The 17,736-nt window shown below is 37.0% G+C and overlaps 1 protein-coding gene across 11 annotated transcripts in view; it reads right to left on the bottom strand.

The window, feature by feature from the left end:
• NPAS3 (neuronal PAS domain protein 3) overlaps positions 1-17,736 on the bottom strand; it is a 592,726-nt gene that overhangs the window by 492,792 nt on the left and 82,198 nt on the right. For 6 of the 11 annotated variants that reach the window (XM_032748493.3, XM_072930745.1, XM_041716413.2 and 3 more), the window contains one exon: positions 15,123-15,212. The exons of 3 other annotated variants lie outside the window; for them this stretch is intronic. In XM_032748493.3, the coding sequence (XP_032604384.1) occupies positions 15,123-15,212 (90 nt within the window). Of the gene's footprint in view, positions 1-15,106; positions 15,213-17,736 lie in introns of all 11 variants that reach the window. 2 more of the 11 variants (XM_072930747.1, XM_072930748.1) reach the window with 1 other exon arrangement.

The following is a 17,736-nucleotide window of genomic DNA, read 5'->3' as shown; positions in this document are numbered from 1 at the left end:
TAACAAGTGATAGTCTTGGATCAGATTTGAATATTTTTACCATCAAAACATGTACATGTTTTCTGTCCAGGGAAGAAAAAGACTGCACTACATGAGGAAACCTTTCCTCATCCAAAAAAACTCCAGAAAACCCCACAGCAAAAATCTCAAAAACCCAGGTAAGCCACAAAAAAGAGTGTTTCACTTATTGTTAGGGAAAGGGCACTGAAGTGTTTTAACTAAGCGCTCCTCTGCTGTGTTCTGATTGACTCTGCAACTGAGAATACAATTAGCTACTTGCATTGAGCAGTAAAATCTCTCCATAGTGATTTCTAGATGGATATGGAACTCACAGGCCTTGTTTTGTTTTCCAGAAATGTTACAACTGCAGTCAGCACATCGTCAGTATATCTGACCAGTCTAAAATCTTAACTGTATGCCGGCATACAAAATATTGTTCATCTGAGCCATAACACCATTGTAGCCATGGAAGATTCCTTTCCACTCATCTAGGTATTGTGTTTGGGTTTCACATCCACAAGCTTTTAAGCCTCCTCTAGTCTGAGAAAACGATACTATTTTCTTTTGTGATTTTACTGGCACAATGACTAGGCATGGACCTTCCCGGTTCCCCCTCCGCAACATATTATTTTATTCCTGTAAGACAATACCACCCTTGCTGTCAGGAGCAGAAGCAAAGAACATAAACCCCCGCAGTTTTGACCTCACCCTTTTCAGGAAGAAATAAGCAGAAGTTGAAGCAAAAGATATACAGATTTTTCCATGTGTTCCAAAGTACCCTTTACTTTCCCAGCACACAAGGCTATGGACAATGCAGTTCTTAAGCTTCCCATCACCCATGAGAATTGCCTGAGCATCAAGCAGTACCCTTTAAGGACCACAGGAGTGTCCATACCTGCCTCTGTCCTCTTACCAACATAACAATCAGCCACTGACTGTGCTATTCTTTTCAGCCACATTTCTTCTATTTCAGCTGGCTTGCAGCTAACCAGGAACCCTGCCCCTGTACCTTGCACAAGTTTCATTTGTCTCAGAAAGCATGTTACCCATTCAACCCTCTCAAATTCAAGCTAGAGTCCCTGGCTTGGATTCAGTTTTAAAGAATTGGAATTAACAGGTGTCCTTTTTTCTACACTTGAGCTCTCTTCATATAGGCAAGCTATGAATCAAATAGGAATGATTTAACTTTTCTGTCACACATGTTTATGTGTCCCTGAATAAATATACATGTACACGACAAACTCATACATGTCTGCAGACAGAATTAGCTAAGCAGTGCAAGCTACAGACTCAAATGGTGATCCACCCACATATCCAGACAGAACTCATCCTAAACACCTGGTTATTTACACCGAATTTCTGAACTGCAAACATTGAACTGCCTTCCATCACAAATATTCTTTGACGAACATGCTACATATATTTTATACAGCCTTATTTTAACTGTATTATGACAAATAGCTAGGAAAAGAGAGAGTTGGCAGAATAGATAAAATGCTACTGTTCCAACTAGTTAGGATTTTATGCACTCAGGAATTAGTGACTATGCAAGGCACAAGGCAAATAAGAGGCCTTATGGCAACTGAAATAGCAGCTGCTATTACCTTTAACTATCTACTAAAGACCTACTCATCTCAAGGAAGATGGATCTTATTGAATTTGTACTAAATCAAATCTTCCACTGACAATTTGAAACAAGAATTTCTGGAAAAGTCACCCAATTATTCTGGTAGGAACTAAAAAGTGGAAGTGTGACAGCGCTTTTCATTTTCAAGAAATATTACTGAGAGAGAAAGCAGATTGTTGGGGTTTAAGGACATAGAAGACTTTAAATGACCGAAAAAAAGAAAATTTTTCAAGGTATTCAGACTTTTTTCTTGCTGTTCTTGAAAGACGGTGGGTATATGGTGAAAGGGGTTAAAAAAAGGCTCAGAGAAAAAACACACACTGCACACTTAGAAAAATCGATATCACACAGCAGAACATATTTTGAGAAAATTGTGTCATACATATACAAATCAAGGGCATATTTTTCATCTGACTAGAACAAGGATAAAAAAACAGCATGATTTTCACATTCTAAATCTGCTTTCAGATACACCATTGAAACACCACTTGCCCAAAAAGATCTGTAAGCAATAGCATGATAGTTCATTCTACCACAATATTTTTTTCATCAGTGTGGTGAAAAATTACAACTCTGATCTAAATTTTCATATGTTTATTGAGAGGATTTTTCACTACTATATAACAAACATTGTAACACCAGTATTTATGTTTTAATTAATATTTTTGGGTCCCTTGCATAAGCAAGTTATGTTGAACAGCTCCCCAATTACCTTCCTGCTTCATTATACTTACCTGGTTTTGCCTGGCAGAAACTGTTTGCAGTGTAATCTGGAATGCACACTGTGGTCTCCCAAACAGAAGCCTCAAGCCAGGGGAAACATTGTTGGCTTGTACATTAAAACCACTATCAGGCACTGATCGACCCATCCAAGCACTCCCTAAAGCTCTACAGAGGGTTGTCCTTGCCCCAGCAAAGAATGTGGCCATATTTCTGGGGCTGGAGGTTAAGAAACAGGGAGTACAAGCAGTGGTAGAGGAAACGATGGGGATTGCAATGAATATTTAATCATGTAGGTTTGTGGCGGGGAGAATTGCAGTATCAACACATAAAGGGGGGAAGGAAATAATTTATTCTAGTTTATAGTTACTACTGCATTTAGCCTAAAATAAAATAAATTTCTGTTCTTAATGTCATCTTGCTACCTTCATGTAATATGCAACACCTGTATAAACTCAAACTATGTTTTTCATTCTAATGAAGATGTAAAATTTTCTTTAAACATAGCAATAGAGGGCTGATATTTGCAAACATTGGATTTGGTCATCCAAACTGAATTTAGTTGTTTGTCAATCAAAAATACCTACACATAAGAGTCATAAAGCAAGTCAAAGTACAAAGTCATAAATATCGTATTGTGGGTACAAACAGGAGACACAATAACCGTCAGTAAGCACTTATCTAAGATTTACAAACTAGTCTTAGATAAGAACATGGGAAAAATTAAAACACTATTCATCTAAAAGCTAACACCAAAATAAATTTTATTGTAATTCACCAAATCACCAATACCTTATCAAATATGTATCTGTAAAGAGCTAAGTCTTACATTTACTGCAAGTGCACTTGGAACATGCAGAGCATCAACCCTTAGAGCAGAGGAGCCCTTATAAAGCCCTACTTCCCCTCTGCAGGCCTGACACTGAACAGCATTTTCTGCCACACTCCAGCTTATTGCCAACACCCCAGCAGCACATGGATAGAGCGTTCATCAGTATTCAGGAGTGAGACCACACACATCAGGACTGTGGTGTTCTCTAGCAGCAAGTAAAAAAAAAAAAACAAAAAAACAAACAAACAAAAAAAAAAAAAACCAAAACTCTGACTTGGAACTTGGCTGCTGTGCCACCAAGTCCCCATACAGATATTTGCAGGATCTGTTTGGCCACTGCTAACTATCCTTTGAAAAGCACACAGCTCTGGAGGCTCTACAAGCCTGTAAGCTCAGAGAAGGTCACAATCTCCCCAAACTGTTCCTGAGAAAAAGGGGGCTTAGTCTAATAAAAGCCAATCCATTAAAGAGTCAGTCAATTCTCATATAAAAATTCTCTAAACATCTTTACAACATGATATTTGAGCCCCCTTTTTGTGAATTCTTAAAAGATTCTAAGAGCAGAGTCCCCCTCAAATTAAGGCAGACAATGTATCCCTTGGTTTCAACTTAAAATAGATTGTATCTGGTGTAAACTAGGGGGAAGGATGAATAGTTCATTGCTTGGACTAGTTTTATGCTTGTGAAATAGGTATTGCTGCAGGAATGCATCAAAATATCTGAGCGAGAGAAACTGAAAAATTTGGAGTGTAGCAAATTCAGAAAAGCTAATGTGATTTCCTACATTTTGGAATGTATTTCATTCCATTAGTGATAATGTCAACAATTAGATTTCAGTCTAACCTTCAAAATACAACCTAGACCTGGAACAGTTGATTAGCTCTTCTTTTGACATCACACAATTTTTATTTTTTTTTATAACTTTCAAATGCACTTTGTGAAGAGGTGAGGTAAAAATAAGCCAACATCAACAATAGAAAAATCCCTACCTAATGAAGTTACCTTAAGCTGTTTAGTAAACTTAAGAGCTTTTACCTATTACACAGTACCACGATCCCATAAGATACCAATCTACCAGCTGTGAACTTCACAGCCATTCAGTAGTACTCCTTTATGGATGATTATCTGATTCCATGCCTTTTCCAGCAATTTCAATGCCACAGTCACCACTGATGCTGATGCATGGTCTGAATACATGCCTGATGCTCCCCAGGGTGATATGAATCAGAACTGTCTCAGTCACGCTGGGTCCAGCATGTAACACAACCATCACCAGTAATCAAGCAGCAATGCAGCAGCTCTAAAAGCTGCTGCCCCAGGAAGCAAGAAGGCCTCCTGCTATGATAACCATAAAATGCTCCCTTACGCATCAGGTCTAGGTGTTGCCCGAAGCACACAGCGAGGCACTGTGCCTGACTAGATTCTGATTGCCAGGCTTTTCTTCGCAATATTGGTTGAGAGATTTTGGGGGGGCTGAAAAAGATCAGAATACATTTGGATAGTTTTTGTTTACATCATTTGATTTCAAGGCAAGATCAACCATGTGAGATTGAGCACTGTCACAATCAGGCAAATCACACCATCAGCAGGATTCTATGGAGACCAAAACTGAAATAAGTACAATATGTCAGATATTGCAAGCAACTCAGAAGATTAGGTGTCTCACCCTTATTGCAAGTCTACAAGAATATCTGAAATGACAAAAAATTTAATTATATTATGAAAAATAGGATTGATTTTTAAATGCAGCACAGCTCTTGAGTCTCTTTATCCCAATGATTATTCACTACAGAGTCAAGGAGCAACTAATGTCCCTTCAAATTCTACAATAGGAGTATTATTTTGTTGAGCTCTGAAATCAAGAATAGTGAATTACTAAAATCAGATGAGGTTGGCATTAGGAACATTTTGCCAATAGAGCAATCTTAGTACACCACTGTGGCAAAGCACTAAGCATGTAATCAGCTATATCAGCAAAGATCAGCTTTAGTCTCATACAGGAAAGTCATCATTTTTTAGCAAAACAAGCAATATCAGTAAAAGAACATTTTTGCAAGTAAAATAGTATATGTGTAGAGGTTTCTGCTGGTGGATCTTTGTCCAAGTGGGATACTATATCATATAGATAGCTCCAATTGATCAAGCCATACTAAAATATACTATAGACTCAGCTTGTATTCTGCTCTTAATCTTAGTTCAGTATTTCCCTCTGTACCTACTAAATAACAAAACCCATTCAAGCTGCCAAGTTAGCAAAATATGAATGCCCTTTTTAGTATAACATCTAGCTCAAAATGTAGAGCACAGCAGCATTCTTGATGCAAAGAAAGCACTGGTAGACAAAGCAGTAGTACATGCTATACCAAAGCAAGTTACAACCAATCCATTGATCAGTACTGGTCACTGTTACAGCTGACAGACTGCCCAGTGTACAGCTCAGTGCAGAGAGTGTCTGCAACCCCGTGATGCTTCCAGACAGTCCCAGGACTACCAGGCTGCCAAACTCATTGCACCTTGCAGTTTGACTTGTTACACAAAGTCTTTTACAGCTTGAAAACCTTTGTGCTCTCTCCCTGTGCCTGAACCTCACTGAGAATTGCCATGATGTAGTGGCTTACATAAAAGGACATGTATAAGGGGACAGAGACAGCAGCCTCTCCTAACACAGCAATGATCTTAGAGGTATCAAAGGTAATAACCATAATTACTGAAGTCCAATGCAGTCACAAGGCTTGCATGACTACTGCCCCAGGCAGTAAATGAGTCACTGGAATTTAGCAAGAGGGTGGAAAACTGTACAGGACACTTCTAGGCAAAGTGATAATTGATCAATGTATTGAAATTCAGCAGCACAAGACCTGCACAAAGATGTGTACAGATCCTGGCTGTGAGTCAGCTGTGGAGGAAACACACTGCAGTGTCACAGCTAGCTATGGACAGCTACATGAAATTAATTCGTTCAACTGCTGCTCCATTCCCCACAGTCCATTTAGCTGACTTTTGTGTGGAGGTAGGGGAATTTCACCTTTTATATAGATGCAGCTGGAAAGACTACACGCAAATTATTCCCAGAACACAACACATACTCTAAGTAGTGCAGCCTGATTAAATGGTACATGATACAGCATCTTAAACTACTCTGCATCACAGTCTGTAATCTCAGAGATGGCACAGACCCAACATTGCTTATGAAACCATAAGATGAAGTTCAATGCAACTATAAGAGGCAAAGGTATCTCCTTTCATGGGTCTCCTGTTGCTCAATGTGCAGAAAATTTGAAGTGTGACAGACTATGTCTTTCCTTCTTGTTGACCAAATTTTTTGTTTGGTATCCATGAGAAATTTATTCCCTATTTGCCAGAAATTAAGGGAAAATATTAATTATATAATTTTTAGGTCATATGGTGCAGTGGTTTTCTTGTTATTTTTTGCTTTGGGGTTGGGTGTTTTTTGGTTAGTTTTTGGGACAACAATAGAGAATCACTTCATACCTAAAATAATCAAAAATATTCACCTTCCTATTGCACTCAGGTAGAACTATACTTTATGTTTTTGTCTCTTTCCTTAAAATTATTAAATTTTATTTCTTTTCAAAAGTGTTTGTTCTCTCTGTGTGTATATATGTATATGTGCACATGAGTGTGAACATGGAACTTTCATGATCAAACACCTGACAATATCTGTACAGAAACAAAAATAAAATTTTGCAGAATACAATACAGGTCTCGTTTTCTGTATACCAGTTTCACACAATGCAAATATTTTGTTAAATATTCACATGTTTTAACTGGAGCACTATATTTCTTAAAGGGACAATAAATCAGTCTTAAATACTTTAAACTCACTATAGGTATCACTATCATAATGGAATTTTAGCATGTTTATGATAACAGTTTCCTTATATAAAAGTTCAAAGCTTAGTGATATGGCTCTATCTGGATGTGAAACAAGAGCTGCACCACTTTTGCATCATAAAATCTTATCGCCAGGTAGAAGAACTCATTGATTGTTAAACAACAATTTAGCCTTAAAATTAGGCAAGATACAGCACTATGAAGGGTTTCTAAGTAGCCAAATTAAAAAAAAAAAAAAATCAATATTTAGTACATGATTTTGAGGTTCCCGTTCTGGGAGGTGGAAAAAAAATGAGGAACAAAATATTAACGGAAAGGTTCATTTTTAGTAAAGTCTGAATTTTTTTTCAATAAAGCCTTATGCATGATAATTTCATCATTTAATCTCCTATTCATCTGAAAGAGTAGAAATGTAGTTCTAAATAAAAGCACCATTTGGAAAAGAAATTTAAAATAATTTATTTAAGGAAGACAACTAATATGAAAGATTTTAGGGTTTCCACCTAAAACCACCTATTTGTTCTTCTTTTTAGATAAACACTAAATTTGATAACCATTTGCAAATAATGTAGCTTTGTTTCCAGAAACAGCTTTCAAAAAAAAAAATAGTCAATTCACTAGTAGCCATCACTACAAACAAACGCACAAATTTTCAAAGGAGAATTGTCTCTCTATTCCAACAACATCACTATGCGAAACAAGCCTCACATTACTTGAAAGAAGGCTGCAGCCATCTCATACTGCTGCAAGTGAAGAGTGTGCTCATGACTCACTGCCCCTGCCTGGTTGCAACTCATCAGTGCCGGCAGCCCTAATCTGCTCCCAGACATTATGACCAGCAGCTCTGATATATGGATTAGATCTACCCCAAGTACTCCGTGCAGGGAAAGAACTCCATGAGCCCTTTATTCCCTACGGAGCACCTGTGCTGGAGAATAAATCAGTGATATGAAAGAAAACATGAAATCCTTCCCAGTAAAATTTGCAGATGACACAAAAGATAATAAAATGGTAAATACCGGGGAGTTGTCAGTTCCACAGATTGCATGGCAGCCTGGGCTCACCTGAATAAGATGTGTTTTAACACAGCTGAGCACAAAGCTGTCTATCTCATAACTAAGAGCACACATTCCAAACAAAGACAATATAATATGCTAGAAAGAGGCATATGGATGATGGTGGATAACCAAATTAATATTAGCCTACAGTGCAATACCCTGGCTAGAGCAGCAAAAAAAATCCTTTGATGTACAAGGGAGTAAACACAGAGTATCTAATAGGAAAGGATTATATAAATCACTATCAATGTTGAGGCAGAGAATCTGTCTGTTTCAAACAGCATGTAACAACACGGTACTAGTTTATATCTGTGATCCCCAAGCATTCCCACAGGAACAACTAAAGGACTATACTAGTATTCCAATTAGAAAGCCTTAACCAGCTACAAGAAGCATTCAAATTCTGGAAAACTTGCCTTGCTAAAAATGAGAAACCCATGTCAAAGAGGAGGATGAATGATTACTGGCTTACTGTGTACAGATATTTAAATGGAGAAGTGGGAGGAGATGAGAAGTATAATGAATATTAAAGGAGAACTTTTCAGCTTCTTAATCCTGGATTTTGCACATTTCTGCTACATAAAATTAGAAAAATTCTGTCAGAAAAGGTAACAATACTTAACAAATAGTAAGTTATGTTCATCTAAAGAGAAGCGGAATTTTCATTCATCTGAAGTTTTTATAATCAACATTTTCCTTCTAAAATGAAGCAGATGACTCATAGTCATCTTATATTGTTGTTTTAAAGCAGATGAAGACAAAGTTTGAACTCTATCATTCAAAAGCATACTTAAAATGGCCCAGGACAGCTTTGTTACCACAACTCCTGCCACTTATTTGAGCTTTACAGCAGGTATTTAGCTAGTTCCTTATATTTGTGGAAGAATAATTTCCCAAGTTATGGAATGATTATTTAAGCTGTTAATAAGCCTAATTAACGTCTCTCTCCTTTCCCAAGTCATATTTTGAATATACTTGGTATTAATGCTTCTGTATTTGTGCAAAGCAGCAAGTTACTGAAAGAGCATGGGAAAAGTGAAACCTTGCTGAATACGCAGAATAGCTCAGTCACAGATAATTTGAATTGATCTTTCCATTTCTAAAACCAGTCATATGACTTCTGAAAGGAAAACCAAAACAAAGCACTACAAAACCACAGCATAAAAAAACTCCAAAAAAAAGAACCCATGAAACAAACAACATAAAAAAGACCCCTGAAATGAGAAAGTGTAAAAGCCATTTCAGTACAATATCAAAAAACCTGTCTCAACAGGGAATTAGCCAGCTGTGACTAATATAGTATTGAAAGGGTGTGGTTACAGGACGTAAAGACCCAGACAGTTTAATGAAGTTAATTGCCTAATTCATTAATTGACCAATACCAAATTCACTTCAGAATTTGGCTCAGAATATATACTATAATTTGATATTGCAAATCAAAAATCAAATGTGTATTGAACTATAGACTGAACAGCATTTTGTAAACCTAAATATGGTCCTATACTCTTCGGTGGAAGAAAATTTTCAGGTAACATGTATGCATCACACCTATTGTCTATTCAGGCTATATCCCAATCATCTCAAAGTTAAACTTTAGAACCAGTGCTACATCTAACTGCATCATAATCAAATATGACAATTTCTGTTACTAAAAGATGATAATTTTTGAGTGTTGTTCTCTCAAATGCTCCAGTCAGCCAAGGATTAGAGGTTCAACTTAATACTAGCCAGTGATCATTAATCATTTTAAAGTACCACAGCTAATCTCATTTCTTAGCCAGTGAAAGCCCAGTCATGTCTTACATGTAAGGGAGACGTTGGCTTACTTTTGAATGTGTTTTAAATTTGGTTAATTTCTTCTGGTGCGAAAGACATCCAGAGCACCTCAGAACAGAGAACCCACAGATATGCTCAATGCTACAGAAAGGCAAGAGCAAACATAGGCAGTGGTAACAGGGATAAAGTTTTTTCAGACAGCCTCACACTGAGGCTGTAAGGATCAGTTGACTTATGTTAAAAGCCTGTCACATGAGTATAGCAGCGGTTTCTCTGCCTTTTGCTGATAGAGAATGAATTGGGTTACAAGCTTTAAATATTTTCTGAGAGGTTAAATTAATCAAGAGGAGATACCTAGAATCTTCTTCAAATACACCTATTACATTCACATTGTGAGAAGTAAAATCAAGCTGTGAAGTGATGGAACATTGCTGAAAAGTGAAATCTGCTGTGGAAGATGTGGTCTCTCCTTCCTGTTTTACTAGAGCAGAGCAAACTAAATAGCAGCTTCTTCAGTTGTTCTCTCTCAAGTTAACTCCTAAATATGGGATCCTGAAGCCATTGTTGGAAAAAATACTCATGCACCCTACAGAATTAGCCTGAATAATAGTCCTGTTGTCTTACATGTTACATGTTTTTCCTGGAGCTAAAATAATTGTTTAATACTATTGTATCTTTTCCTTAGCTATCCAGCATCAGATGAGCCAGAATATACAAAAATTCTGAAATGCCTTGCATCTTTCTAAGGCAATTTATGTGCCACACCACAACTAAGAAACAGGATGGAGAAAAATAGCAACTGCTCAGCCACTATCACCTTTTCTATGCTGCTAAAATGACTGCACTGATCTGAAACCAGCAGGCCCAGCTGCAAGGGGCCAGCTGGGGGTTCTAACCCACTTTGGCAAAGACACAACTCTCCATTTGGAACAACTCCTGCAGGGGTTTTTACAGCTTTGTCCACATTAAGGCAATGACAGACACTGCAGACCACTTCAAGCACCCATCTTCCCACGTTCTGCAGCTGGTTGGATTCCCTCACCTAGGAACCCCAGGAAAGCCTGTTAAAAGATTTATATTCTCACTTGTTGACTAGGGTGGCCATTAGATTTCTCATGTATGCAAACCAATCCTGATTTTATCAATCTGATAAATATATAAATCTGAATTCAAGACTTTGGAGGCTGAATGGAATAACTTAGGCTTGCACTTCCTTTTCTCATTTGTAGAAATACTTATGCGTTTGATTCAACATGGAGTCTGACAGGAGCTTACTTTGGTCTATCAAGTTTGGATGCTTTGAGCATTTACAGGCTCAGGATGAAAATTTGTATGTAACGAAGCTACACATTCCAGGACAGGTTGCTGCCCGTAGACTGAAATCACTGAGCCTTCTTTCTACGCTCATTTCACTAACTTGATGAGAAATAAAAAGACTAGTAAGACCATAGATGTATTTATGGGATTTAAATGAACTAGGTGTTTTCCTTACATATTTATTCCATGCTCTTGATTTCAGAAGAAATAGCTTACCATAGAACTCTTCCCTGTTCTCTTTATTCCTGAAGAGAGACCTGACCTTTAAGTCTCCTTAATATGGACAGGACAACGTAAGGCAGAGATTATTCTTCCACCCTTGCTTGGGAGATGACACACAACAGCCACCGAAGTGATACCCGGAAGGGTCATTTTTGAAGTGGCTTCCAGGCTGAGAACAAAACAATCCTGAGATATCCTCTGCTTGTACTCAACAGGTCCCCTGCAGACAAGCAAAACTGCTCTTTTTTGACATGCCAGTATTCTTTGTAATTTAGCAACAAATAAAATGAGAGCATGGGCAAGTACCTCAGCTTTGTTCACTGCTTGACACTCCATAAAGGTGAGGAAGAGTGCAAGTCAGGGTTGTCTGAGCAAGTAGGAGAAAGATTTTTCAATCTGGGCAGCAGGAAAAACCTTGGCAGTTTGGTTATAGTGAAGTAGTTAGAACTGAACAAGAAATAGCTCTTTTTGTTGTCAGTTTTGTTTGACACCACAAAAGAAGAGCCTAGACATACCTTGCTACAGCTGGGGTGACTGGAAAAGAAAATGAGAAATTTTCAGGAGTTGATGGACAGCTGTATTCCAGGCCAGTAACTGACAGGCCTCTGGTTTTACCTCCCTAGCTTGAGACAAGTCCCCACCACTTGTGAACATAGAAATTATTTGTAGTGATTTTGAAGCTTACTTTAGATCTTTTTAAAGAGCATATTTACATGTTTAATGACCTAAACTCACTGGCCCATGGCAAGCAAGGTGGGGGACAGTGTAGGAGGGGAGGAACCTGTTGCCTTTTGCCAGTCTTTTGGAACTGTATATTCCATTCTATTCCAAGAGAGGGATCCAGCAGCAGCTGTGAGACTGTTGCAAGAATACCATAAAGAATCTAGAGACATCTGTAAAAGAATATTTACTATTTTTGCCTTTCTATATTAGCTAACAACCATTAGTCCAGCTCCTCAAGAACTTGTGCCACAAAATCTATCTGCAATTTTTTTCAGTAGTACTAGAATGTATTTACTAATCTGTACTTTTAAGAACTTTTACACAGTATGTATTAGCACTGAAATTTGTTTATAAATGTTACTTCACCAAATGTTTTCTGAAAAGTATTTTTGGCATAGAAGGTCATGGTATGATCCTTTTAAATTTTTACAGAAAGAATCAGAATATCTTAATTTAAACAGTTTAGTAGCATTACACAAAATACTTTTAGCAGGCACAGGCTTAAGTATAAGTCCAGAATAGATTCTCTGCATAACACTTCTATTAATTTTAAAATTACTAGAGGGAAAAAAGTCAAGCTCCAAAATCCACGATTCTCTGTTCTGTCCTGGTCTCTCTGGTAAGCCCTTAAAATTCCCTTAGCTTTCAGAATAAAGCAGTTTTCTGCTTTGTGCCCAGTCCAAAAATTATCCTGCATGAGAAAGGAGTAAGACTGCCATTTCTGTTAACAGCTAGTGGCATTTTTAGATCCATTCTTCCTTTCCCAACCTAATCAGGGGGGAGACTGAGCATGAGACCCACATGAACTTCTAGTACCAAATGTTCATATGTCTTGAAACACTAGAGCAAAGGCTTTCAAAGTGTTACAAAAATAGCTTGATTAGTGAGCAGTTTTCAGCAACTTTTTGTTATATTTTTAGAAATAAATTACTATGCTAATAAATTACCAAAAACATCCATTGGGAAGAAGAGAGGAAGAATGCCTGAAAGACCTTAAGCAGTGCAGAAGAAGAGCCAAGAGAAAATTTCACTACTCAGAAAGATTTCTGTATCTTCTCCAGAAAGATCTAGCTGTTAGCTTCCCAAAATAACTCATGTTTTTTACAAGTAAGGTGGATAATACTTCAGAATTCAGCCTTCAGGAGTGACAAAACATATCAAAATCAACATTGTTTCACGGCCAGTCTGATTTTTGGATTTTGACTCTTTTTTCCAAAAAAAGTTATTTTGCCAATTTTTATTTTCAATTGCATAGGAGCATCAATTTTTTCAGTTTCTGGGCAGCACAGCTAGCTGGTTTTAAGTATACTAACTAAAAATTATATCTAATTAAAAAAAAAAAACCAAAATCAGGATAATCAGCTGTATTGAAGCATTCAGAGTGAAGCCATCACCGTATTTAATACTCATGACAAACTGTGCCAAGTTTTCTTATTTCCACAAAGTTTCAAAATCTTGAAGTTGTTCTAAAAACTGATATAAATATTGCACAACAAATCTGTTTCATACGTTTAAAAAAATGAATATATTTTTATGCTTACTGAACTTACAAGAGAAGCAAAACCACTGAAATTAAGTTCTGTGGTGACATTTAAAATCATACTAGATTTAGACTGCTTCAGTTACCCTGGACACTGCCATTATTTAGAGAGATAAAAGGGAAAAGCCACGAAAAATTCAAAAAGTTCAGAAAGTATTTATGTCCATGTATATCAGGAATAAGTCATATTTCACACCAAAAGTAGCCACTCACAAAAAAAAGCCAAGCAAGAGAGGTCAGATTTTCATTTTGGCTCACCAAGTTACACTGATGCTGTAATTATTTTGATAAATCTAGATTTCTCTTTTCCTCTCATTTCTGTAAACCAAAACTATAGTCTTCATTTACATTGAGTAACAGCTTTTACTGATGTGATTGTACCTATTACTAAGAGAAAAGATTCAGGAAACAAGCAGCAGGTTATAGAATCAAAAGAGGGAATGAGAGAATATGATCTAAAAAACCGTAATGAGTATAACTGCCCTTCCTAAAGAAACATTTTCTTTTAATGCAAAGTACAACTAATTTTTAAAATTTAAGGGGTTATTGGAAAACAAAATGTTATATAGAGGATAATAATGGTAACACTGGTATACAAAACAGGAATATAGTTGGAGCATGAAAAGCAAACACTAAGTGACAGAATGCAGTTTCAAAATCCAGCAAGATAACAGAGAATTCATAATGCATTTGCAATATATTAATACAAAATCATCTGCAACACACCTGTCAAATATATATTCTTCGATTCTATGTTGAAATAGATAATTAAATCCTTGTTGCAGTAAAATAGAAACTTCACTGTTTGCAGAACTAACAGAAGTCAAGCCCTTTGCATTTGCCTGCCCAGAGCAATAGCATTTTTGTCAGAAGAACCAGTAATGATCTTGAGTTACGCACAAAAGCGAGCTCTGTTAGGGCAACGGACAAAGGCAAATGACTGCAAAGAAAAGAGGACTCAACTTCAATTTAACTGTCCTGTAAGGTACATACTAATTAGCTGCAAAGCTATGAAATCCTAGCTAGCATGTTAAGTCTGCTACATGACAGTATAATTTGACTTCTTAAAGGATTATGCAAATTACAACTCATCATTCCATTACATGACTGAAAAAAAGTGACAGCTAATTTATACATAACACACCTTTCAAATCCCTAAGATGTGAAGCACCTGTGCAATACATTTTGCCTAGATTTTCTAGCGTGTACACTCTTGTTTACTGCACTGTACAGAAGCATAACTAAGATATTTAGAAAAGTCTTAGGGCTTTTTATTTGATTTTAGCTTTTAGAGCACAATCCCAAAGAATTAAACAACATACTTCTGTCCCTGCTGTAGAGGTTTTGCACACAAGTGTACAGTTTCAACACACGTGTAATTTCGGAATAGCAGGAGAGCACGAGCACTAAATGCACGAGCTAGAGGCAAGACTCACACAGATTTCAACATACTTCTGGTAGGTAGATTCACAGTAGATTCCGTCATATCGGTAGATTTTCCTACATTCTGATTGGTTGGGCAGAGGATGCTGGACAGTTATTCTGTAGAGGCATCAAAAACAGATAGACATGACTAGAGGATCTCTACAGGTAACTGTAATGCAGGACAAATCAGTATGTTGAAATTGATTTATTAAAATTTATTTTTAAATTAAATGCCTTTCTTATCTCTTTAAATCAACTGCCTTGTGCACATAACACCCACAATTTCCACTTTTCAAAATTTGCACTGAGAGTAAACTAAACTTCAATTCTCCACAATAATGGTGCTTTTTCCCCATCAAATAAAAGTGGAAGAGGTATGGAATTTTATAAATTGATATTTCACATAGTTTGTATATATATATATCGTAGTGCTTATACAATTGATTATTTACTGTTTACTGTTGCAATCCTTCTTCAGGCAGAACATTCATTTATGTCAGCTGGGAGTTTGTCCAGACAAAGACCAAATAACCCTCCAATTTAAAATGTCAACAGCAATTCTCACATTTGCACAGAATGAGGATGTTGTGGTATTATGAGGACTGTGATTGAAGGTGCTCAGCACCATCTGAATAATGCCATATGTTCTCGGATCGACTGAAAGAAAATGAAAGTGATTGGCAGCAATCAGGAGGTGCGCAGCATCTTGTAAAATCAGGCCCTAAAAGATTTGTCAATCATTCTCTTATTCATCCCTCCCCAGCTCCCCGTTAGCAGAAAATATAATTTGGCTATAAAAATTCAATGTTGTTTTTAAAATATACTTGGGAATTGCACACAAAAGAGTACCCACCAATTTTCTTTTTTCTCCTCCCTCTTCTCTAGAATAAAAACACATTTTAGATGCTTTTGTATCTTCTACAAATTAATACCTTTTTTCATTGTAATTTAGTGGTATTTCACTAAAGTAAGGATAAATTATTTGAGAAATTTTACAGGTTTTTCAAACGCAGAATTTTAAGCTGTGATTTTTTAAAAATAAATATTCTACTGAGTAGAGAATTATTTTATGTTATCATTATTTTTATAGTATTAACATCTACATAGCTCTGAGCTAATCTTGGTTTTTAAAATTGTTTCAACATTAATTTGAGACTGCAGGTTTGAGAAAAAAATCAGTATTGTCCAGCTACAAGCTCTATGAGCAAACGGAAAGTTATCTATTGTGGAAACTGAGGACCTTCCTCAATAAAACTTCACCTACAGCGTGTCAAGTGCAAACAATTTCATGTCTGCACAGCCCTGGTTCCTCACTCATTTAAGGTAGAAACCTGATAAACCATACGAGGAAATTTAAGAATCTTAAAATGGGATTTGAAACACTAGTGCTACCTGCAGGTAATCATGCCAGCTAGTACAAGGGATCTAGGAGAATTTCCTCTATGTTGTGTGTGCCTGAGAGACACAAACCCTTCACTTTGGGTCATACAGAAATGCCTACATCAAAGAAAATTCAAGCTTCAAAATCTTCAGCACACCATCACACTAGCTGACAGAATCCCCAGATTTAACTCCCTGTGCCATTTTTTTGTTTTGGGGTTTTTTGTTTGTTTTTTGCTTTGTGATACAAGGCTAGAAGAAATGCCTGTATTTACATGGCTTCAGTAACAACACGGGAGAACAAGTCTCTCAATGCCTCTCAGCCAGCGGAGTCTCAAACACATCTTCCACTGCTCCAAAGATTACCACTGACTCCTAAAATGAGGGACTTTAACTCCTCCTGCTAAAACAACAGCCCTATTAAAGAAAAATATCAGGATTCATTGGATGAAACAAAGTGAGACAGTGAGAGCATGTTGCATTACGAGTAATTCAAAAATGCATAAGCAATCCTTCCAAAAACTATCAGAATCCTTCCCAGATGAGTGCTCTTATCACATGCCTTCAGAATTATGCTCTTTCTTCCAAACACTTCTTTGGCCAAATGAGTCTGGAATAGTAATACTGGTTATTGCTATTACTTGAGTAGTTATACAAGTAGCAGAATACAGCTCACTCCAGAAAACCTTTATTTTGAAGTGGTTATAGTATTCTTCTGGGAAGTGAAAGATGCGGATTTGAACACCCTTGTGATTAAATAGGTCCTAAATAAGTATTCACTGTACCAAGCTTGTGTAGCATACTTGTCAGCCAGTTTTTGGTTTGCTGGTTTGTTTTTTGCTCTTTTTTTTTCAGTTGACAGGGAAATTGAAACACAGGAGGTTCCATCTGAACATCAGGGAAGATTTTTTTTTTGTTTACTGTAGGAGTGATGGAGAACTGGGACAAAGAGGTTGTGGAGCATCCATCAAGGAGAGAGTCAACACTAGGACATGATGCTGGGCAAGCAGGTCCAGTTAACTGTTTGTGCAACCCAAAGGGATTGGGCAAAAGATCCTTTCCATCCTCAGCCATTCTGTTATTCAAGGCCAGATCAGAGGATCAGAGATTTCGACTGTGAACCACAACCCTGCTTTACATCTAGTCAGAATTAGGTTGGAACTTTTTTGGAGAATGGGAAGCATTAAGGTGGAGGGGGGAGTGGGTGTTGCTTTTTTTTTTTTTTTTTTTAATTAAGCTATATATAAGGCTCTATAAACAT

The sequence above is a fragment of the Taeniopygia guttata genome, chromosome 5 (genome assembly GCF_048771995.1).
Source record: "Taeniopygia guttata chromosome 5, bTaeGut7.mat, whole genome shotgun sequence".
Taxonomy (NCBI): domain Eukaryota; kingdom Metazoa; phylum Chordata; class Aves; order Passeriformes; family Estrildidae; genus Taeniopygia; species Taeniopygia guttata.
This window is presented reverse-complemented; position numbering and strand designations above follow the sequence as displayed.